At 47.3% G+C, this 22,529-nt stretch overlaps 2 protein-coding genes across 2 annotated transcripts; one reads left to right on the forward strand and one right to left on the reverse strand.

The window, feature by feature from the left end:
- The first annotated feature begins 4,354 nt into the window (after window positions 1–4,354).
- On the forward strand, window positions 4,355–12,039 carry ERVV-2 (endogenous retrovirus group V member 2, envelope). Its single transcript, XM_034944551.4, has 2 exons — window positions 4,355–5,329; window positions 9,237–12,039. The coding sequence occupies exon 2, from the start codon at window positions 9,623–9,625 to the stop codon at window positions 11,228–11,230; it is 1,608 nt and encodes a 535-aa protein (XP_034800442.1). The 5' UTR covers window positions 4,355–5,329; window positions 9,237–9,622; the 3' UTR covers window positions 11,231–12,039.
- A 5,440-nt stretch (window positions 12,040–17,479) lies between these two features.
- Window positions 17,480–19,906, reverse strand: LOC134729645 (uncharacterized). The gene is made up of 2 exons (XM_063600620.1): window positions 18,659–19,906; window positions 17,480–18,532 (listed from the first exon to the last, which is right to left on the reverse strand). The coding sequence occupies exons 1-2, from the start codon at window positions 18,924–18,926 to the stop codon at window positions 18,108–18,110; spliced, it is 693 nt and encodes a 230-aa protein (XP_063456690.1). The 5' UTR covers window positions 18,927–19,906; the 3' UTR covers window positions 17,480–18,107.
- Window positions 19,907–22,529: the final 2,623 nt, after the last annotated feature.

Genomic DNA, 22,529 nt, shown 5'->3' on the forward strand with positions numbered 1-22,529 from the left:
CAGGTGGGTCACCTGAGGTCAGGAGTTCAAGACCAGCCTGGCCAACATGGCAAAACCCTGTCTCTACTAAAAATACAAAAAGTAGCCGGGTGTGGTGGTGCATGCCTGTAATCTCAGCTACTTGGGAGGCTGAGGCACAAGAATCACTTGAACCTGGGAGGCGGAGGTTGCAGTGAGCCAAGGTTGTGACATTGTACTCCAGCCTTGGCGACAAGATCAAAACTTCCTCGAAGAAAAACAAAACAAAACAAAAACCTAAAACATCTGATGGGAGAAAGACCGCACAAACAATAACACAAAACCCCCAAACAATATGATTACTGAGTGCTCTAATGGTAAGGAGAAATTTAAACCAGCTGGTTATTAATCTTAACTTTAGCCAAGACAGAACCCCAAATTCACCTACATACCTAGGAATGGGTATACCATCCTAGGAGCAGGAAAAAAACTCAAATTCACCTTCCCAATTGGAAGCGAGCTTAAACTTTAGTAAGGAGTTACCTGCCCTCTATTGTCATGGAAGCAGGAAAACGTGCCTTCCTTATTGGAAGCAAGTAAAACTCCAGAAAAAGATGTACAGCAAAATAAAGTTAAGATCTCAACCAAATTTTGGTAGATCAGGGATTCTCTAGAGAGGGAGCTCCCAGGCCTCAGCCAATTGTCCTACTGGTTTGAGCCATAAGGATAGCTCAATCTGGTACCAAGCACCAACAGGAGATCGTCAAAGGTCAGGGCCCACTCCACTCAGAGTTACTTCCTTGGGTCACCAATTTGTCAACGAAGAGTACCTGAGACAGGTCTCAATCAATTTAGAAAATTTATATTGCCAAGGTTAACAACATGCCTGTGACACAGCCTCAGGAAATCCTGATGACATGTGCCCAAGGTAGTCTAAGTACAGTTTGGTTTTACACATTTTAGGGAGACATGAGACATTAATCAATATATGAAAGATGTGGGCCAGGCGCAGTGGCTCATGCCTGTGATCCCAACAATTTGGAGGCCAAGGTGGGCGGATCACAACATCAGGAGTTGGAGACCAGCCTGGCCAACATGATGAAAGCCTGTCTGTACTAAAAATACAAAAACTAGCCGGGTGTGGTGGCACGTGTCTGTAATCTCAGCTACTCGGGAGGCTGAGGCAGGAGAATTGCTTGAACCTGAGAGGTGGAGGTTGCAGTGAGCTGAGATAGGGCCATTGCACTCCAGCCTGGGCGACAGAGTGAGACTCTGTCTCAAATTTAAAAAATAAAATAAAATAGAAATATATGAAAGATGTCCATCGACTTGGTCTGGAAAGTCACACAACTCAATCAGGGAGGAAGCTTCTAGGTCATAGGTAGATAACAGACAAACTGTTGCATTCTTTTGGAGTTTCAGATTAGGCTTTCACTGAATTCGTGATTTACAGGAATAGTCACTTATGCCTTAGTCTGGCTTAGTGAAACATAGGACAAAGGAAAAAATCAGATACGCATTTGTCTCATGTGAGCAGAGGGATGACACTGAGTTCTGTCTGTCCTTTGTCTACAAGGAATTTCCTTGTAGGTAAATTTTGAGGAAGGTATGTAGCTTTTAAAAATCTTTGTAGCTATCTTATTTAGGAATAAGGAATAAAATGGGAGGCATATTTGCCTGACAGAGTTCCCAGCTTGACTTTTCACTTGGCTAAGTGATTTTGGGGTCTGAGATTTATTTTCCTATTACACCTCCTTGTAATATCATTATAAGAGAAATGCAAATTAGTATGGGTTTTTTTCAAATAAGTTAAAGTAGGAACTACTTTCTTTGTGTGTGTGTATGTGTGTGTGTGTGTATGTGTGTGTGACAGAATCTCATTCTGTCACCCAGACTGGAGTGCAGTGGCATGATCATGGCTCATTGCAGCCTCAGGTGATCCTCCCACCTCAGCCTCCTGGTAGCTGGGACTACAGGCATGTACCATCATGCCTGGCTAATTTTTGTATTTCTTGTAAAGACAGGATTTTGCCATGTTGCCCAGGCCAGTCTCAAACTCCTGGTCTCAAGTGATCCTCCCACCTCAGCCTGCCGAAATGCCAGGATTACAGGCATGAGCCACTTAGCCCATCCAGAAAGTACTTTCATCTCTTGAGTATATATTATAGCCTGTGTTACAAAAAAAAAAAGAGAATGTACATATTCTAACACAGATGGAACAATGAAAATGTTTACTACTGTCAAAGAACAAATTTGGACATTGGTTAGAAGAGATTCTATTCAAAAATTATTATTGTGGTAGGGAGAATGCTCCAACCACAAGATCTGCAAATGTCTGAGTCACAAGAAATGGGCTTTTCTTTTCTCTAAAGAAGGAAGCAAGGCAAGAAAGCACCAGGTACAGGGCAGAGGATGAGCATCTGCTGTGACCTATTCAGGGAATTTTTTTTTTTTTTTTTTTGAGACAGAATCTCATTCTGTTACCCAGGCCGGAGTGCAGTGGTGCAATCTCGGCTCACTGCAAGCTCCGCCTCCTGGGTTCACGCCATCCTCCTGCCTCAGCCTCCCGAGTAGCTGGGACTACAGGCGCCCGCCACCACGCCCAGCTAATTTTTTGTATTTGTAGTAGAGACGGGGTTTCACCGTGTTAGCCAGGATGGTTTCGATCTCCTGACCTCGTGATCCGCCCGCCTCAGCCTCCCAAAGTGCTGGGATTACAGGCGTGAGCCACCGCGCCCGGCCCAAACAAAGATTTTAAAAAATAATAAATACATGTGTTCTACTTGAAAAACAGAACTAAAAGTAATAAGAACAATAGCAAACTTTGCTCCTTACCTCAGTTTTTGAATGACATTGAAGGGTCCTCAGTGTGCATTTTGGCTGTGTGGTATTCATTTCGATCACATGTAAGACACTGATCAGTTCTTGTTGGAAGACATGGCTCTACATTTCTAACTTCAAGGGTCTCTGTAACTGTCGAATTAAGCAGAAAGCTAGGGTCATATTAAGAAAAATAGTGTTCCCTTATACATTTTTCTGCTGATCATGGGAAAACATATTCTCACAGCTTCATGAATTATTTGGTCACAATTTGACAATAAAAACACTAATTTATATGTCAGATCCATGTCACATTCTCATATTAATCTAAATTTTCTTTCTTTTTTTTTTGAGACAAAGTCTTGCTGCGTTGCCCAGGCTGGAGTGCAGTGGCGCGATCTCGGCTCACTGCAAGCTCCGCCTCCCAGGTTCACGCCATTCTCCTGCCTCAGCCTCCCGAGTAGCTGGGACTACAGGCGCCCGCCACCTCGCCCGGCTAATTTTTTGTATATTTAGTAGAGACAGGGTTTCACCGTGTTAGCCAGGATGGTCTCGATCTCCTGACCTCGTGATCCGCCCACATTGGCCTCCCAAAGTGCTGGGATTACAGGCATGTGCCCGACCTCAATCTAAATTTTCTTGACATCCTTTTTGGTACCAGCTGAGCCCTGACGAAGGAAGGTAATTCAGAGACATTTTCTCTTGTGATCAGAGAAATAACCTAATGAGAATAAACTTATTTTGATTGGGTTTTTTTGTTTTTGGTTTGTTTTTGAGACAGGGTCTCACTCTGTCCCCTAGGCTGGAGTGCAGTGGCATGATCACAGCTCACTGTACCCTCCACCTCCTGGGCTCAAGCCATCCTCCCAGCTCAGCCTCCTCAATAGCTGGGACTAGAGGGTCACGACACTATGCCCAGCTAATTTTTTTGTATTTTTTGTAGACATAGGGTTTTGTCATGTTGCCCAGGCTGGTCCCAAACTTCTGAACTCAAGTGATCCGCCTGTGTCAGCCTCCCAGTGTGCTGGGATTACAGGTGTGCACCACCATGCCCAGCTGAAAATAAAATTAAGGTGAAGAAAGTTGTTCTCTGTGATCTCAGGGGAAAACCTTCAGGTAAATTTGCATTCAGATTGAATAGAAGAAACATACAAATGTGGATGCACTAGATACTACTTTAAAAGTCTTTCTAGCGCCAGGCGCAGTGGCTCATGCCTGTAATCCCATCACTTTAGGAGGCTGAGGCAGGCAGATCATGAGGTCAGGAGATCGAGACCATCCTGGCCAAAGTGGTGAAACCCCATCTCTACTAAAAATACAAAAACTAGCTGGGCGTGGTGGCATGTGGCTGTAATCCCAGCTACTCGGGAGGGTGAGGCAGGAGAATCGCTTGAACCAGGGAGCTGGAGGTTGCAGTGAGCCGAGATCACGCCACTGCACTCCAGCCTGGGTGACAGAGTGAGACACCGTTACAAAAAATAAATAAATAAAGTCTTTCTGTCCACAAACCAGCTTGGAGTAGGTAGGTAGCCAGGCATGAGCAGTTAAAGGAGCCCCTGGGAAAGGAATCTTAAGAAACACAGCCCACTGACAATCCCCTTTTGACAGCAAAAGCAGGACAGTGGCTACATTGCCTACACCTGTCCTTGTGGCTGGACTTGTCTGGCCCAGGAAGGGAATTATCCGGCCCTAGCCAGAAATAACCCAGCTAGGAGATTTTCCCTATTAAGGAGCATGCACACTCCTCTAATAATTCATCCTAGAATGGCCTTTTGCTCATTATAATACTAAGAAACACATCCCCTTTTTTCAAATATGATTTTAGAAAAAAATAAATAAGGGCCGGGTGCGGTGGCTCATGCCTGTAATCCCAGCACCTTGGGAGGCCGAGGCAGGTGGATCACGAGGTCAGGAGATCAATACCATCCTGGTTAACACGGTGAAATCCCGTCTCTACTAAAAATACAAAAAAAAATTAGCTGGGCGTGGTGGCAGGCGCCTGTGGTCCCAGCTACTCGGGAGGCTGAGGCAGGAGAATGGCGTGAACCCGGGAGGCGGAGCTTGCAGTGAGCCGAGATCGCGCCACTGCACTCCAGCCTGGGCGACAGAGTGAGACTCCGTCTCAAAAAAAAAAAAAAAAAAAAAAAGCCACACCCCTGGGTGGAGATTTGAGATGCTAAGGAGACATGTGATGTGTGCATGGACAGTCACAGCACATTCCTGCCCAAAGGACTTCCCAGAACACGCTTACTAATAATGCCTGTGCACGGCCCCTTCATGAATAATCATGTCAGGTTCTCATTAAAAGGGTCAGGCCAGCATGAGTAAGGACAGACTCCTTCTTTTCAGGAGCCCACTCGGTTCTGTCGTTCAGGGTGTCGCTTCTTTCTGAGCTCCTGTCTCTTTAAATGAAGAGCATTTACCCTTTAACTCTTTCTGCGCATCTCTTGACCAAATCCAAGAAGACCAAGAACCAGAGGACTTCCACACCCCTCTGGGTGACATCTGGTGTTTTCACCTGGTTACCTGGTTACCTCGCCTGGTTATCCAGGTAAGTGCCAAAAAGCTGGTGCCAGATTCTCTGGTTGACGACCTCTGCTTCTTTCTGCACTGAAGAACCTCCTGCCCTCATGCAGATCTGGCAGCTTTAAGGGGAGGGGTTTTTCCTCTCGGGCTCTGTTCACTAACAACTGCCCAGTACCATTTCCCTTCAGCCACTGTCACTCTGCTCCCTCTGGCTGATTTCTCAGCTCACCCTGAGGGGTGATAAGCAGAGGAGGGAGGATTTAAACTCCACAGTGAGTAGATCTGAGACACGTGGTGACCCTTCCTGAAGGAGGCTTGTGAAGGTGGCAGGGAATACGCCTGGGTGTGCAGTGACTGGGGAGCTTCATTTTTTTTTTTGTAGTGGGGGGACAGAGTCTCACTCTGTCGCCCAGGCTGGAGTGCAGTGGTGTGATCTCGGCTCCCTGCAACCTCCACCTCCCGGGTTCAAGCGATTCTTCTGCCTCAGCCTCCCGAGTAGCTGGGACTACAGGCGTGTGCCACCATGCCCGGCTGATTTTTGTATTTTTAGTAGAGACAGGGTTTCACCGTATTGGCCAGGCTGGTCTCGAACTCCTGACCTCGTGATCCGCCCACCTCGGCCTCCCAAACTGCTGGGATTACAGGCGTGAGCCACTGCGACCGGCGCATATCTTTTAACTAAAACTACGATCCGGTGTTAATCAGCTCTTATACTTGCCGTTCATGGCCGTTCACTCCCCTGAACACCACAGACCCCCACAGTTGATTAATCTCCCAGGTCACTCTGCTTACTCTTTGCTGTCCCTCTCCTCGCCGCAGGGATTTCATGAATTCTTCCTGCGGGTGCAAGCCTCTTGCAGGGCCTGTTTATCCAGGACCTGCTGTGTTTGCTTCACTCAGGCACCAGAGTCCTTTGAGGGCCTGTGCTGATGTTTATACTTTTTTCCTCAGAAATGAGACTCAGCTTTGTCCTTTCCCTTGCCTCCTTTTTCACTGGAGGGACTGGCACTGGGAGGATGCCGGCTTAAAGAAATCCCTCATTTTGGCCGGGCACGGTGGCTCATGCCTGTAATCCCAGCACTCTGAGAGGTTGAGGGGGGGTGGATCACCTGAGGGCAGGAGTTCAAGACCAGCCTGGCCAACATGGTGAAACCCCATCTCTACTAAATATACAAAAATTAGCCGGGCGTGGTGGCGCACGCTTGTAATCCCAGCTACTTGGGAGGCTGAGGAAGGAGAATCGCTTGAACCCGGGAGGTGGACATTGCAGTGGGCCGAGATCGCACCATTGCACTCCAGCCTGGGCGACAAGAGCGAAACTCTGTCTGAAAAAAAAAAGAAAGAAAGAAATCCCTCATTTATTATTGGGTCCTTCTCCGCCTGCCTACTCTTCAAGAATGCCTCATTCTGTGACTCCTCAATGGAACTGCCTGGCTCCTCCAGAGGGTCACCTGTGACCACTTCCTTACTCCCTAGTTTCTCTATACAAGCAGGGTTTCCACTGGGCTACAGGAGACTGCTTTCTCCACCTCATTAGGCCATTGTAACAGACCCGTGAAGTACTCAGGTCCTTTTTGCTTTTTGTTGAATAAGCTGATAGAAAATGCTTCTCACATTCCCCTTGCTGTTTATGTGATCATATAACGGACTAAAAAACCAGAATCAACAGCCCAGTTCACTAACTCTGAGCCCCAGGGGGTCTTCTATGCTTTTCAAGCATTTTTTTCTGTATAACCCCAAGGAACCTTTTAAGAGTGGGGGAAGATATCACATCTTTTCCGTTCCTGTAATCATTAGTATTAGCCCAATATCATTATGTATTAAGAAGACCTAGGCCGGGCGCATTGGCTCACGTTTGTAATCCCAGCACTTTCGGAGGCCAAGGCGGGCGTATCACCCGAGGTTGTGAGTTCGAGACCAGCCTGATCAACATGGAGAAACCCCGTATCGGCTGGGCACGGTGGCTGATGCCTATAATCCCAGCACTTTGGGAGACTGAGGCGGGCAGATCACGAGGTCGGGAGTTCGAGACCAGCCTGGCCAATATGGTGGAACCCTGTCTCTACTAAAAAATTAGCCGGGCCTGGTGGCATGGATCTGTAATCCCAGCTATTCAGGCGGCTGAGGCAGAAGAATCTCTTGAACCCTGGACACAGAGGTTGCAGTGAGCTGAGATCGTGCCACTGCACTCCAGCCTGGGTGACAAAGTGAGACTCCATGTCAAAAAAAAAAAAGAAACCCCGTCTCTACTAAAAATACAAAAATAGCTGGGCATGGTGGTGGACACCAGTAATCCCAGCTACTCAGGAGGCTGAGGCAGAAGAATCGCTTGAACCCAGGAGGCGGAGGTTACCGTGAGCCAAGATAGCGCCACTGCACTCCAGCCTGGGCAACAAGAGAGAAACTGTCTCAAAAAAAAAAAAAAAAAAAAAAAGGACTTTAGAAGTCCCTTCTCTGCAGAATTCAGCAGGGGCACAACTACTGGGCTTCCTGTAGAACCAAGGTCACTGGGAACATGAGAGAAGAGAAGAGAACTACTCTCATGGCAGACATTCTTCAACCCGTCCTTACCCAACACGGAAGAGTGGAAGGCATCACTGCTGGGCATCAATCCCAGGAAATCTAAGAAATCCTTCTGAGCAAAACAATAGGAAGGAATGCAAACAGCAGAGCACACAGTAGGGCTAATTTCAGAGCTCCAAGGTGAAGGACACTTCACCCTTGCAGGGAGAGGCATGAGACACCTCATTTAGGTCAAGGATTGGAATGCCTGACCTTCATGAGTCACCAAATAGGTAAAGGGACACTTCCTCTATCCTGCATTCTCCTTTTTCTTGTCTTTCAGATGGGTAATCAGATCTTTATATCCCAGGATTCCCCTCCTGGATCCCCTTGGAATCTGGGATAAGGTTGATCCCCAGATTATAAAACAAAAGAGACTGATTTTCCTTTGCAATATAGTTTGGTCAAAGGTGGGGAGCTTAAATGTTAATACCATATTCCAGCTTGACCTTTACTGCCAATGCCAACACAAATGGTCAGAGGTCCCTTATGTGAAAATCTTCATGATCTCGTGGGAAAACCCTGATTTTTGTAAAGGCTGCAAAACAGGCTCAAAACAAAAAGAAAAAGAAAAGAAAAAGGAAACAGCCAAGGGCGGTGGCTCACGCCTGTAATCCTAGCACTTTGGGAGGCCAAGGTGGGCTGATCACCTGTCAGGTAACCAGGTGGCCAGGTGACCAGGCTGGTCAGGAGTTTGAGACCAGCCTGGCCAACATGGTGAAACCCCATCTCTACTAAAAATACAAAAAAATTAGCCGGGCATGGTGGCGGTCACCTGTAATCCCAGCTACTCGAGAGGCTGAGGCAGGAGAATCACTTGAACCCAGGAGGCGGAGGTTGCAGTGAGCTGAGATCGCACCATTGCACTCCAGCCTGGGAGACAAGAGCAATACTACATCTCAAAAAAACAAACAAAAAAAAGGCCAGCCACAGTGGCTCATGCCTGTAATCCCAGTACTTTGAGAGGCTGAAGCAGGCAGATCATCTGAGGTCAGGAGTTCAAGACCAGCCTGACCAATGTGGAGAAACCTTGTCTCTACTAAAAATACAAAATTAGCTGGGCATGCTAGTGCATGCCTGTAATCCCAGCTACTCGGGAGGCTTAGGCAGGTGAATCGCTTGAACCTGGGAGTCGGAGGTTGCGGTGAGCCGAGATCCCGCCATTGCACTCCAGCCTGGGCAACAAGAGCAAAATTCCATCTCAAAAAAAAATACAAGCCATTCAGGAGTTTGGACAAAAGGTACTGCCTGCTCTTGACCCTTTCAGGAATCAACACCCATTATACCAAAAAACCTGGAGAGATGGGTCATCTGGGTCTCAACTCCCTTATGGAAAGACCCCTTTACTGTCTTACTTTCCACCCCAACAGCTATCAACATTTCTGGCATCTCCAGTTGGATACATCAGTCTCAAGTAAAACTGTGGGAAGGTCCCAAAGAACCACAGAAGAACAACAGAATTCAGCGCCTGAGCATTCTTGTGAGCCACTGGAGAACTTAAAATTCCACTTCAAGTGAAAAGATAAGTAAAGCCTTCTCTCTGTTCACCCAAAACTAAAGTCAATCTCAGTACGGGGAATCTTGGTTGCGGGGGCATTGGTTCTTCTCCTTATTTTGACCCACACTTGCAGGCCACCTGAAGTCCCGATAACAGCCTGATTTCTCACTAAACACTCCATCGAACCATTTCATTATTTGTCTCTCCTATTTGCAGCACTTTCCTTTTGCTTTCACAAAGCTTAAGGGAGAATCAGCTATGACAGAGAAATTCCTTTTCCTTTATCTTTCCCTCCTTCCCATGCCCCTACTCTCACAGGCACAGTGGAATGAAAATTCCCTTGTCAGTTTTTCCAAAATAATTGCTTCGGGAAACCATCTAAGCAACTGTTGGATCTGCCACAACTTCATCACCAGGTCCTCATCTTACCAATATATTTTGGTAAGAAATTTTTCTTTAAACCTAACATTTGGTTCAGGAATCCCTGAAGGCCAACATAAATCTGTTCCACTCCAGGTTTCGCTTGCTAACTCAGCGCACCAAGTCCCCTGCCTGGATCTCACTCCACCTTTCAATCAAAGCTCTAAAACTTCTTTCTATTTCTACAACTGCTCTTCTCTAAACCAAACCTGTTGTCCATGCCCTGAAGGACACTGTGACAGGAAGAACACCTCTGAGGAGGGATTCCCCAGTCCCACCATCCATCCCATGAGCTTCTCCCCAGCAGGCTGCCACCCTAACTTGACTCACTGGTGTCCAGCTAAACAAATGAACGATTATCGAGACAAGTCACCCCAAAACCGCTGTGCAGCTTGGGAAGGAAAAGAGCTAATCACATGGAGGGTTCTATATTCGCTTCCCAAGGCACACACTGTCCCCACATGGCCAAAATCTACTGTTCCCCTGGGAGGGCCTCTATCCCCTACATGCAATCAAACTCTTCCAGCAGGGTGGAAATCGCAGTTACACAAGTGGTTCGACAGCCACATCCCCCGGTGGGCCTGTACCCCTCCTGGCTATGTATTTTTATGTGGGCCACAAAAAAATAAACTGCCCTTTGATGGAAGTCCTAAGATAACTTATTCAACCCCCCCTGTGGCAAACCTCTACACTTGCATTAATAACATCCAACATACGGGAGAATGTGCTGTGGGACTTTTGGGACCACGGGGGATAGGTGTGACCATCTATAACACCACCCAACCCAGACAGAAAAGAGCTCTGGGTCTAATACTGGCAGGGATGGGAGCGGCCATAGGAATGATCGCCCCATGGGGAGGGTTCACGTATCATGATGTCACCCTCAGAAATCTCTCCAGACAAATAGAAAACATAGCTAAGAGTACCAGAGACAGCATCTCTAAACTCAAGGCCTCCATAGATTCTCTAGCAAATGTAGTCATGGACAACAGATTGGCCTTAGATTACCTCTTAGCAGAGCAGGGTGGAGTCTGTGCAGTGATCAATAAATCCTGTTGCGTTTATGTCAATAACAGTGGGGCGATAGAGGAGGATATAAAAAAGATCTATGATGAGGCTACGTGGCTCCATGACTTTGGAAAAGGAGGTGCTTCAGCAAGGGCCATCTGGGAGGCTGTGAAGTCTGCCCTCCCCTCCCTCAACTGGTTTGTCCCTTTACTGGGACCAGCAACGGTTATACTCTTACTTTTCCTCTTTGGCCCTTGTTTCTTTAATTTACTGATTAAGTGTGTCTCTTCTAGGATAAAGCAATTTCACATGAAGTCCCCCCAAATGGAGAGATATCAGCTATCTGTCATTGGAGGCCCCAGCACCTATAAGCACATCTCCCCCTTGGATGCCAGTGGGCGAAGATTCCGGGAAACTATGGAGGAATTTTCTCTCTGAGACAGAGCAAGAGAGGGAGACCCTGATGACTTCTTCGCCCCATGTCAGCAGGAAGTAGTTACAGAAGACCCACGACGTCCTTACAACCAGAGCTTTTCAGGGTCTCCATCTCTTGAGAAGGGAAATACTAGGGTAGGCAGGTAGGCAGGCATGAGCAGGCAAGAGAGCCCTTGGGAAAGGAATCTTTAGAAACGCAGCCCACTGATAGCTTCCTTGGTGATGCTGCCCACAGACAGTCAGCATGTCTCTAATAACCCATCCTAGAACAGCCTTTTGCTTTTTTTTTTTTTTTTGAGACAAGTTCTTGCTCTGTCTCCCAGGCTGGAGTACAATGGTGCGATCTCGGCTCACTGCACCCTCCACCTCCCAGGTTCAATTGATTCTCCTGTTTCAGCCTCCTCAGTAGCTGGGACTACAGGCATGTGCCGCCATGCCCGGCTAATTTTGTATTTTTAGTAGAGATGGGGTTTCACCATGTTGGTCAGGCTAGTCTCAAACTCCCGACCTCAGGTGATTCGCTCGCCTCGGCCTCCTAAAGTGCTGGGATTATAGACGTGAGCCACTGCGCCTGGCTACTCACAACACTTCTGAATGGCACATTCATGAAAAATCATGTAAGGTTCTCATAAAAACATCTGCCCAGCCATTAGTAGGAGTAGACACGTCCTTTTGATCAGCCCACCCTGTTCTGTCTTTCTGGGTGTACTGTTTTGATGACTTTAAAAGCTCCCATAAAAACTAAGGCACTAGCAGCTGGCTCATTCTTCTGATGTCCTCTCTTTTTAAATAAAGGTTACTTAACCCTTTAACTCTTTCTGTGTGTCTCCTGACTGAATTCCTTCCTTGAGGAAGACCAAGAACTGAAGGATTCCCCACCCCTCGTGGTAACCAAAGGTCTATGAAGGATTTAGTGCATCTAAACTAGTAAATACAGGCTGGGCGTGGTGGCTCACACCTGTAATCCCAGCACCTTGGGAGGCTAAGGCAGGCGGATCACCTGAGGTCAGGAGTTCGAGACCAGCCTGGCCAAAATGGTGAAACCCCGTCTCTATTAAAAATACATATATTAGCCAAACGTGGTGGCGGGCACCTGTAATCTCAGCTACTCTAGGGGGTGAGGCAGGAGAATTGCATGAACCCGGGAGATGGAGGTTGCAGTGAGCTGAGATTGTACCACTATACTCCAGCCTGGGCAACAGAGCAAGACTCCATCTCAAATAAATAAATAAATAAATAGATAAATAAATAAACTAGTAAATACAAACTGCACTCAACTGTCCAAGAAATACTCTTTATTTCTTAAACGTTGGGAAAATATAATTAAAGGCAAAATAATTTTCTCCTCACCCAGAAATCCTCTCCACAAAGGAAAACAATAAATTGATAATCCCAGCCCAGTTAGTGGCTGGTGAATGCCTCTACCTTAATCAATACATGTTTCAAAGCAGTCAGCATCTATTTTCTCATGAAAGATGACTCCAGAGAACCTGGTCTTTGCTTTGCCTGGTAGGCGAGGAATACCTTAATCTTATCAGAAATATATAAATTGGTCGGGTGCGGTAGCTCATGCCTGTAATCCCAGCACTTTGGAAGTCTGAGGTGGGTGGATCACGAGGTCAGGAGATCGAGACCATCCTGGCTAACACGGTGAAACCCCGTCTCTACTAAAAATGCAAAAAATTAGCCGGGCGCAGTGGCGAGTGCCTGTAGTCCCAGCTACTCAGGAGGCTGAGGCAGGAGAATGGCGTGAACCTGGGAGGCGGAACTTGCAGTGAGCTGAGATTGCGCCACTGCACTCCAGCCTGGGCGACAGAGCAAGACTCTGTCTCAAAAAAAAAAAAGAAAAAAAAAAAGAAATATATAAATTATCTGGTTTTTCACAATATTTACTAAATTTCTCAACTCACCCACTGTGAAGACAGCACAATTTGAAAGGGACACCACTCCCTTGTAATGGAACACAAACTCAGCTTCTGCTCCGTAACAATAAATAGTAATAGCAATACTAAATGAAATATTAAGTAGTTTCATGTAAGTATGTATACAATTGATAGTTTGTTATTATTTTCAGTTTTGCAATTGGTACAAATTCCATAGAATAATTTTCTTTCTTTCTTTTTTTGAGACTGAGTTTCGCTCTTGTTGCCCAGGCTGGAGTGCAATGGCGTGATCTCGGCTCACCACAACCTCCGCCTCCCAGGTTCAAGCAATTCTCCTTCCTCAGCCTCCCGAGTAGCTGGGATTACAGGCATGCGCCACCACGCCTGGCTAATTTTGTATTTTTTTAGTAGAGACGGGGTTTCTCCATGTTGGTCAGGCTGGTCTTGAACTCCCAACCTCAGGTGATCTGCCCGCCTCAGCCTCCCAAAGTGCTGGGATTACAGGCGTGAGCCACCGCACCCAGGCTGAAAAGTTTTTTCTGCAGCTATTGAGATAATCATGGGGGTTTTGTCCTTAGTTCTGTTCATGTGATGAATCACATTTATTGATTTGCGTAGGTTGAACCAACCTTGCATGTCAAGGATGATATCCTTGATGAACACTGATACAAAAATCCTCAACCAAATACTAGCAAACTGAATCCAGCAGCGCATCAAAAAGCTTACCCAACATGATCAAGTAGGCTTTATTGGCATATATATGCCAATAAAGTAAGATAATGCAGAATGAATAAATCCCTAGAAATATATAACTTACTGCCAGGCGCAGTGGCTCACGCCTGTAATCCCAGTACTTTGGGAGGCTGAGGCAGGTGGATCACAAGATCAGGAGTTCAAGACCAGCCTGACGAACATGGCGAAACCCCGTCTCTACTAAAAATACAAAAATTAGACAGGGATGGTGGTGCGTGCCTGTAATCCCAGCAACTTAGGAGGCTGAGGCAAGAGAATTGCTTGAACCTGGAAGGCAGAGGTTGTAGTGAGCCGAGATCACGCCATTGCATTCCAGCGTGGGCGACAGAGTGGTACTTTGTCTCAAAAAAAGAAAAGAAAAAGAAAAAGAAAAAAAAAAGAAATATATAACTTACCATCACTGAATCAAAAATAAATTGTAAAAATCTGTACATGCCTATAAATAACACTAAAGTAGTAATGAAAATGTCCCAACAAAAGAGACCAAGTATAGACACGTAATTTGTAATCACTGCATAATTCTACTGAACATTTAATAACAAATTAACACTGAGAACAGTGGTTCTCCACTGCGACGAGCAGGAGGAAGGAAAGCTGAACAGAAACATCTTGGTGCCTAAGCCGTATGTTGGGGGTTTACTATAAAACAAATATATTAATCATGTGATGTTTAAATAAGTCGAATATTTAATAATTACTGGGTTAAAAAATGGTTCCATCCTCTCCGATGGCAAAGAAGTTCTGATCCTCTGTCTGAGAACAATGATAACCATTTTCACCAAAAACACATTTCACAGGCGCTCCTCCAGGAATACACAGACTGTGGTCTGTGTTCTGGACTATCTGCAAATAGTTTAACATTTGCTGTTTGACATTACATGGACTTCATATCTTAAAATGGGTAATGAGATGAAAGCATCTTATCACTGATGTCTGTGTCTCAGCTTTCCATTCCATTCCCAGTCATGAAGAATTTGGAGTCAGAAGGCCAGGCGCGGTGGCTCACGCCTGTAATCCCAGCACTTTGGGAGGCCGAGGCAGGCAGATCACGAGGTCAGAAGATTGAGACCATCCTGGCTAGCATGGTGAAACCCCGTCTCTACTAAAAATACAAAAAAATTAGGCGGGGGCGTAGTGGCGGGCGCCTGTAGTCACAGCTACTCGGGAGGCTGAGGCAGGAGAATGGTGGGAACCCGGGAGGCGGAGCTTGCAGTGGGCCGAGATTGCGCCACTGCACTCCAGGCTGGGTGACAGAGCGAGACTCCGTCTCAAAAAAAATTAAAAAATTAAAAAAAAAAGAGTTTGGAGTCAGAAACACAGTGACTCACTTGCAGAGTTTCAAACATAACATAAACGAGGCAGGAAAGCTTTCCCCTTAGTGTTCTAATTTTAAAGCATTTAGCAGGAACTTGTGCACAGTAATATTTGACTTCATGGGCAGTTTCTTGAATCCTGTTCTGCAAAGAGGTGGCATGCATCCAGATGTGGCCCCTAAACAATCCCTGCTGCCCAGCATACAACCCACACAAATATACGACAAGAAAACAAAACCTTAGACCAATATCCCTGAAAATATTGGTGAAAAAGTCCTCAACATAATATTAGGGGGCCCACACCCCATCTCCAATCCAGGCCCCAGTGGAGCTTCTTCCCAAGTTCATGTCACTAGGTCACGGGCAATGGAATGTAAGTGAGATAAGAGGGACTGAGGGACCGCATGGGTGAGTGAGCAAATATGTCAGGCAGGATGCTTCAGACTCAAAGACTTGCAACTCCAAAGAATGACATTTTGTTATTGTAGGTAACTCCTCTGGTATGAGCAGGGCAGGGCAGGAGAGGGCTCCCCCTCCCATACACACACATCAGGAATGTCAGGCAACTATCAGATGATGGTCAGGTGGCTGTTAAACATGTAAAATAATAGTCACAAATGGCACCAGGGAAAGGCAGGCTCTTCACACACAGAAAACACCTGAAACTGGTGATCTGCTGCTTCCCATGAGATCTCAGGAGTTGGGTGAGTGGACTCAAGCATGCGCATGCGGACAGCCCACCCCAAGGGAACAATCAGGGAAGCAAGACCCCGGAAGTATACCAATGTATAAAACCCCAAGTCAAAAGGTCAAAGTGCACACCTGCCTTTCAAGTCACCCACTTGGCACTTGGCCGTCTTCCAAGTGTACTTTCCTTTTCATTTCTGCTCTAAAGCTTTTTTTTCTTTTCTTTTTTTTTTTTGAGACAAGGCCTTGCTGTGTCACTCAGGCTGGAGTGCGATGACATCATCTTGGCTCACTGCCAACCTCCACATCCTGGGCTCAAAAGATTCTCCTGCCTCAGCCTCCCAAGTAGCTGGGATTACAGCCATGCACCACCGCACCCAGCTAATTTTTATCTTTTTTGTAGAGATGGGGTTTTGCCATGTTGCCCAGGCTGGTTTTGAACTGCTGGACTCAAGCGATATGCCCATCTCAGCCTACCAAAGCATTGAGATTACAGGTGTGAGCCACTGTGCCTGGCCATTTCTGCTCTAAAACTTTTTATATATTCATTCATTCATTCATTCATTCATTTATTTTTGAGACGGAGTTTCGCTCTTGTTGCCTAGGCTGGAGTGAAATGGCGCCATCTCGGCTCACTGCAACCTCCGCCTCCCACGTTCAAGCGATTCTCCTGTCTCAGCCTCAGGTCAGGCTGATCTCGAACTCGAGACCTCAAGTGATCTGCCGCCTCAGGTCAGGCTGGTCTCGGACTTTCGACCTCACATGATCTGCCGCCTTGGCCTCCCAAAGTGCTAGGATTATAGGCATGAGACACCGCGCCCGGCCCTGCTCTAAAACTTTTTAATAAACTTTTGCTTTCACTCCTGCTCTAAAACTTGCCTCAGTCTCTCCTTATGCCCTATGCCCCTCAGTTGAATTTTTTCTTCTGAGGAGGCAAGAATTGAGGTTGGTGCAGACCTGTACGGATAGGGATTCACCACCTGTAACAATTTCAGAAATAAGAGAAATAAAAATCAACCGATACTATTACTTTACCTGAGTAAGAGCCATCCCTGTTTCCTTTTCTTCCTCTTCTAGGCATCTTCCTTGGGTAACATGAAAAAGCCTTTAGAAGTCAATCCTGAATGTCTAAAATATGCCATTTAATGACTGGAATCAACACCCTCATTTTTGTGCCTCAAACACCCATTCAGGGAAGCCCTCACTGTGGAAAGCCAGTTCTCTGGGAGTCATTGCACCAGATGGAACACAGGGACGACAGGCTCCTACAGGAAGACCAACAGGTGCGTTTTGGGCCCATTTCTTCAGAACCCGCTCCCCTCCCAGAGAAGCCCACACACACACTGCAGCCGTGGGAAGCTGGGCTGGACTGAGCTTCTCTTCAGGGCACAGACCCAGCCCTGACCAAACCCCATGCAGAGCACAGCCCCCCTCACCCATCTGTGGATCACAGGCTGATTTCAGCCCTTAGAAACAAAGGGCGGAGCCTGGGTGCTCAATGCTGGACACCCATGGAATCACCTTTAAATATTATTAAGGACACGTCCCAATGTATTTGAATGAAAACTTCAGGTAAGGGGGCACCAGAGGTGTGCCTGCAAAATGCCCCAGATGCCTGCTGGACTCCCAGAGGAGAGTTGAAGAGACAATTGGACACAGGATTCCAGTGTTCAGGCGAGAGGTCTGCAGGGAACATGGAGCCGCGTAGGTGGGTTTAAAGCCATGAGATGAGATGATAAGGGCAGTGGGTGTGGGCAGACATCAGAAGTCCGAGGGGTAAGCTGAGGGTCACTCCACATTCAGAAAACAGAGCTCAAGACATACTAGAAGAGAAAAGTGTAAAGTGATCAGGGAGGCAAGAAGAAAATTAAGAGAAATACATTTTTATTTTTTTTAATTAAAAACATTTTTGACATGGAGTCTTGCTCTCTCGCCCAGGCTGGAGTGCAGTGGCGCGATCTCCGATGACTGCAACCTCCCTCTCTCGGGATCAAGCGATTTGCCTGCCTCACCCTCAGAGTAGCTGAGATTACAGGCGTGCAGCACCACACCCGGCTAATTTTTAGTAGAGACGGGGGTTTCACCATGTTGGGCAGGCTGGTCTCGAACTCCTGACCTCAAATGATCCACCCGCCTCGGCCTCCCAAAGTGCTGGGATTACAGGCGTGAGGCACCGCGCCTGGATCCTTCTTTCGCTCTTCCCGTCTCTGCGAATCCCGACCCATCCTCTACTTTGCCTTGTGTTTATGGGTTTCCTTCATTCTTTCCTCTCAGTTTTTCTAATTCACTCTCGGCCCCTCTCTGTTTCCTGATCCCTTTGGCCCACACATTCACAGGAGGGTTTGGAGTAAGACGCTTGCATCCCGGAGGAGCACATTTTCCAGAGGGTGGAGCTGGGCAGGCAAGAACACCGGGTGTCACAGGACAGGCCCCGGGCACCTCCCCAGCGCGGGCGCAGGGGAAGCGGTGACTGCGAAGGGGAGGCCTAGGGAGCAGCAGGGCCCGGCACGAGGAGGAGGGAGGTGGGGGGCGACGACGCCTTAGGACAGGGTAGGGTCTGCAGGAGCCTAGGACCAGGCGGAGGACGCGGTCTGCGGCGCTGCACTCCAGGGCCGACGACGGAGAGGCTGGGAGGCGCTCAGGACGGGAATCCACCTCGCAGGTGAGGACTTTAAAAAGCGCGGGGCGGGAGGAGGGGTCAGGAAAGGGTTTTATGCGGGAAGAAGACGCGAATGGCAGGGGACAGGGACTGGTCTCAGAGCGAGTTTTACCCACATGGCGAGGTCTGTATTTACCTCGGCGCGATGAAGGGCGCGATGCGGGGATTTTAAGGTCAGCAGAGCGGGTGTGGAAAAGCGGGACGGCGAATCGAAGGCTTAATCTACACCTAGGCACACTCTTGCTCGGCGGCGTCACCTTCACACACCGCGATCCGCTTCCGGGACTCCAAGAAACTGCACGTGCGCGCAGAGCCCGGGTAGCCTGGGGCGGAGCCCGGGAAGAGGCGGGGTCTGCAGAGGGACCGCGGGGGCGGGGCCCGTGCAGTTGTAAGGTAAAAAGCATAGAGTTGTGTGGGGCCCCTTCTGTTGGAAAGCAAAATGTTTTCTTCCCACCAAGATGAAAACGGTTTATCTCAAAACTATTTTTGCCAGCAGGTTGGACCCGATCCTGCTAGGGAGTCTCCTGCAGCTCAGCGGTCTGGGAACTGCGAATTCGGTGGGGGGAGGGGGGTCCAGGAGGAGCAGTGAGTGATTGGATCCAGGAAAGTTCCTGCAATTCAAATTAATTGGAGTAACTTACTTTAAAAGCCCTGAAATTATCTGTGAAGGGGTTGCAAACTAGACTGTGAAACGCAAAACTGCCCAGAACAAATGTGATACGTAATGCTATTGCCCAAAGGATCCTCCTTTCCATTTCTATCCCATACCTATCTCAGGGGAAGAGTCAAGTCTGTGCTTCCAGAGACTTTTATAGGACAACACCTGGACCGTGGGCTGTGGACCGTGGAAGGCTAAAACCCGCAGTAAGCCAGATCACCAACTGCTGCTTTAAAACACGCAATAACTTAAAAAAAAATAGATATAAATTGTATTGTTCTTCCTTATACTTGTTATTCGGTTCCACGCTTGACAAAACCTCAAATAACTTTGAGACAAACTTTTTTTTTTTTTTTTTTTTTTTTTTGAGATGGAGTCTCGCTCTGTCCCCCAGGCTCCTGGAATACAATGGCGCGATCTCGGTTCACTGCAACCTCTGCCTCCCAAGCTCAAGCGATTCTCCTGCCTCAGCCTCTGGACTAGCTGGGATTACAGGCGCGTGCCACCACGCCCGGCTAATTTTTGTGTTTTTAGTGGAGACGGGGTTTCACTATGTTGGCCAAGCTGGTCTCAAACTCCTGACCTCAAGTGATGAGCCCACCTCGGCCTCCCAAAGTGCTGGGATGACAGGCATCGGCCAAGGAGCCCGGCCGAGATAAACTTTCTTTAAATCATACTATGCTTAAATCGATAATATCTAAACATAATTTTTTTTTTTTTTTTGAGATTGAGTTTCGCTGTTGTTGCCCAGGCTGGAGTGCAATGGCGCGATCTCGGCTCACCGCAACCTCCGCCTCCCGGGTTCAAGCGATTCTCCTGCCTCAGCCTCCCGAGTAGCTGACCACCACACCTGGCTATTTTGTATTTTTAGTAGAGACGGGGTTTCTCCATGTTGGACAGGCTGGTCTGGAACCCCCAACTTCAGGTGTTCCACCCGCCTCGGCCTCCCAAAGTGCTGGGATTACAGGCGTAAGTCACTGCGCCTGGCAATTTTTTTTTTTTTTTTTTTTTTTTAAGATTAGGAAACAGACGTCAGAAGCAGCCAAATCAGGTCTGTAAGGTGGATGCCTAATGATTTCTCATTGCAACCCACTGTTGCAAAACTGCCGTTGTTTAATTAGAGGAATGAAGGAACATTGTCATGGTGGAGAGGGACGCTGGTGAAGTTTCCCTGGACATTTTTCTGCTAAAGCTTTGGGTAACTTTCTCAAAAATGCTCTAAAAATAAATAAATGTTATTCTATGTCCCTCTAGAAAGTCGACAAGCAAAATGCCTTGTGCATCCCCCACCGCCAAAAAAAAAAAAAAAAAACTATTGCCATGACCTTTATTCTTCACCGCTCAGCTTATTTTAATTAATTAATTATTGAGAAAGAGTCTCACTCTGTTGCCCAGGCTGGAGTGCAGTGGCGCAATCATGGTGCACCACAACTTTTACCTCCTGGGCTTAAGTGATCCTCCTACCTCAGCCTCTCAAGTAGCTGGAACCACAGGCACACAACACCATGCCTGGCTAATTGTTTTGTAATTTTTTGTAGATGCAGAGTCTCCTTATGTTACCTAGGCTAGTCTTGAACTCCTAGGCTCAAGCAATCATTCTGCCTCCATCTCCCAGAATGCTGGGATTACAGGTGTGTGCCACAGAGCCAAGGTTCACTGGTCAGCCTTTTGCTTTGACTGGACTATTTCCACCTCTTGGTAACCATTGCTTTGATTGTGGTTTTTTCAGCATTGTACTGGTAAAGCCATGTTTCGTCTTCTGTTAAAATTCTCCTAAGCTACCTGGAGTTCACACAGCTGCACTATTCCTTTATTTTTTTTTTATTATTATTTTTTGAGACAAAGGTTCACTCTGTTGCCCAGGCTGAAGTGCACTTGTGCAATCTCGGCTCACTGCAACCTCCACCTCTTTGGTTCAAGTGATTCTCCTGCCTCAGCGTCCCAAGTAGCTGGGATTACAGGCATGTGCCACAACGCCCGGCTAATTTTTTTTGTATTTAGTAGAGACGGGTTTCATCAAGTTGGTCAGGCTGGTCTCGAACTCCTGGCCTCAAATGATCCACCTGCCTTGGCCTCCCAAATTGCTGGGATTACAAGCATGAGCCACCTCACCCGGCCCTGTACCGTTCCATAGAAAGAGCTTGTGTATGGCCGGGTATGGTGGCTCATGCTTGTAATCCCAGCACTTTGGGAGGCCAAGGCAGATGGATTACTTGAGCTCAGGAGTTCAAGACCAGCCTGGGCGACATGATGAAACCCCATCTCTACCAAAAAAAAAAAAGAAAAAAAAATAAAGAGGAGGAAAAAATAAAGAGCTCACGTAGACCAGGTGCAGTGGCTCACACCTGTCCACCATTTCCCAACTGAGCTACTGCAGCTCCCTACCTCCTGGGAGCAAGCTACCTAGGAGACACTCCATCACCCCCTTCCCTGTTTTGGCTGGGCCACACCCCTGGCTACTTAAAGCCCAAAAACACAGTGTGTGAACCAACCTTGTTGGGTTTTGGACATGTAAGTTACCTGAGCTACCCACCACATATATACCTCTTCAACGTAACTCCTTGCTTGCTGTTGGACACTGGTGGGAACGGTGCATCTTATAGCCAGAGCTCTGTGTCACCCTGTAACATGAACTGCCCATTCTCACTCGGGTGCTCACAAACCTTACCAATAAAATTGGACAGGCTCAATAGAGCTCAACTATAAAATGGAACTGGCATATTCAAGATGAGGCACAGCAGAACCTCAAGGGACCAGTATACTCCATGAACAAATGGGTAGCTTACAAGAAGGAGTCAAACAGTCCTTAAAGGATCCTCTGGCTCCTCTTGTGGGTACCTGGGACCCAAGATTCACATATATGCCCACCAAGTGTATGGCATGGTTTACTGATGTCTCTGCAAAACAATAAACACACAGGGTCTACTGGGCTTCAGCCCAGTGGACGGCCATTCTTTGACCCAGTGAATGGCCATTCAGCCAGTGGATGGCCATTCTTGACTAAGACTAGACATAGACATTCTGCCTAATTAGCCAAACTGCATGCATTGGTAATGGCCCTGCAGGCCACGTCCACCACCATATCTCATCACATTTTCATGATTCATGAGCCATGCAGACTTGTGTGGAACCCTTTAATGCTGCAGGACAGCAGGGGCTCCTTTGGTTCACCCAATCTTCGAAACTGTTGTATTAAGACCTTTGTTTCAACTCCATCAATTTCCATTTCCATTTTACTCATCCCGTTTTTTTTTTTTTTTGAGACAGGGTCTCGCTCTGTCACCCAGGCTGGAGTGCAGTTGTCCAATCACTGCTCATTGCAGCCTCAACCTCCTGGGCTCAAGTGATC

This window comes from Pan paniscus, chromosome 20 (assembly GCF_029289425.2).
Source record: "Pan paniscus chromosome 20, NHGRI_mPanPan1-v2.0_pri, whole genome shotgun sequence".
Classification (NCBI taxonomy): Eukaryota; Metazoa; Chordata; class Mammalia; order Primates; family Hominidae; genus Pan; species Pan paniscus.

Excerpts from the sequence above, each read along its gene's own strand:
- LOC134729645 (XM_063600620.1), bottom strand. The coding sequence starts at position 18,926 with ATGCTTTTTACCTTACAACTGCACGGGCCCCGCCCCCGCGGTCCCTCT. Across the intron at positions 18,533-18,658 it reads GCGCCCTTCATCGCGCCGAG|TCCTCACCTGCGAGGTGGAT; the intron begins GTAAATACAGAC and ends CGCTTTTTAAAG.
- ERVV-2 (XM_034944551.4), top strand. The coding sequence starts at position 9,623 with ATGACAGAGAAATTCCTTTTCCTTTATCTTTCCCTCCTTCCCATGCCC.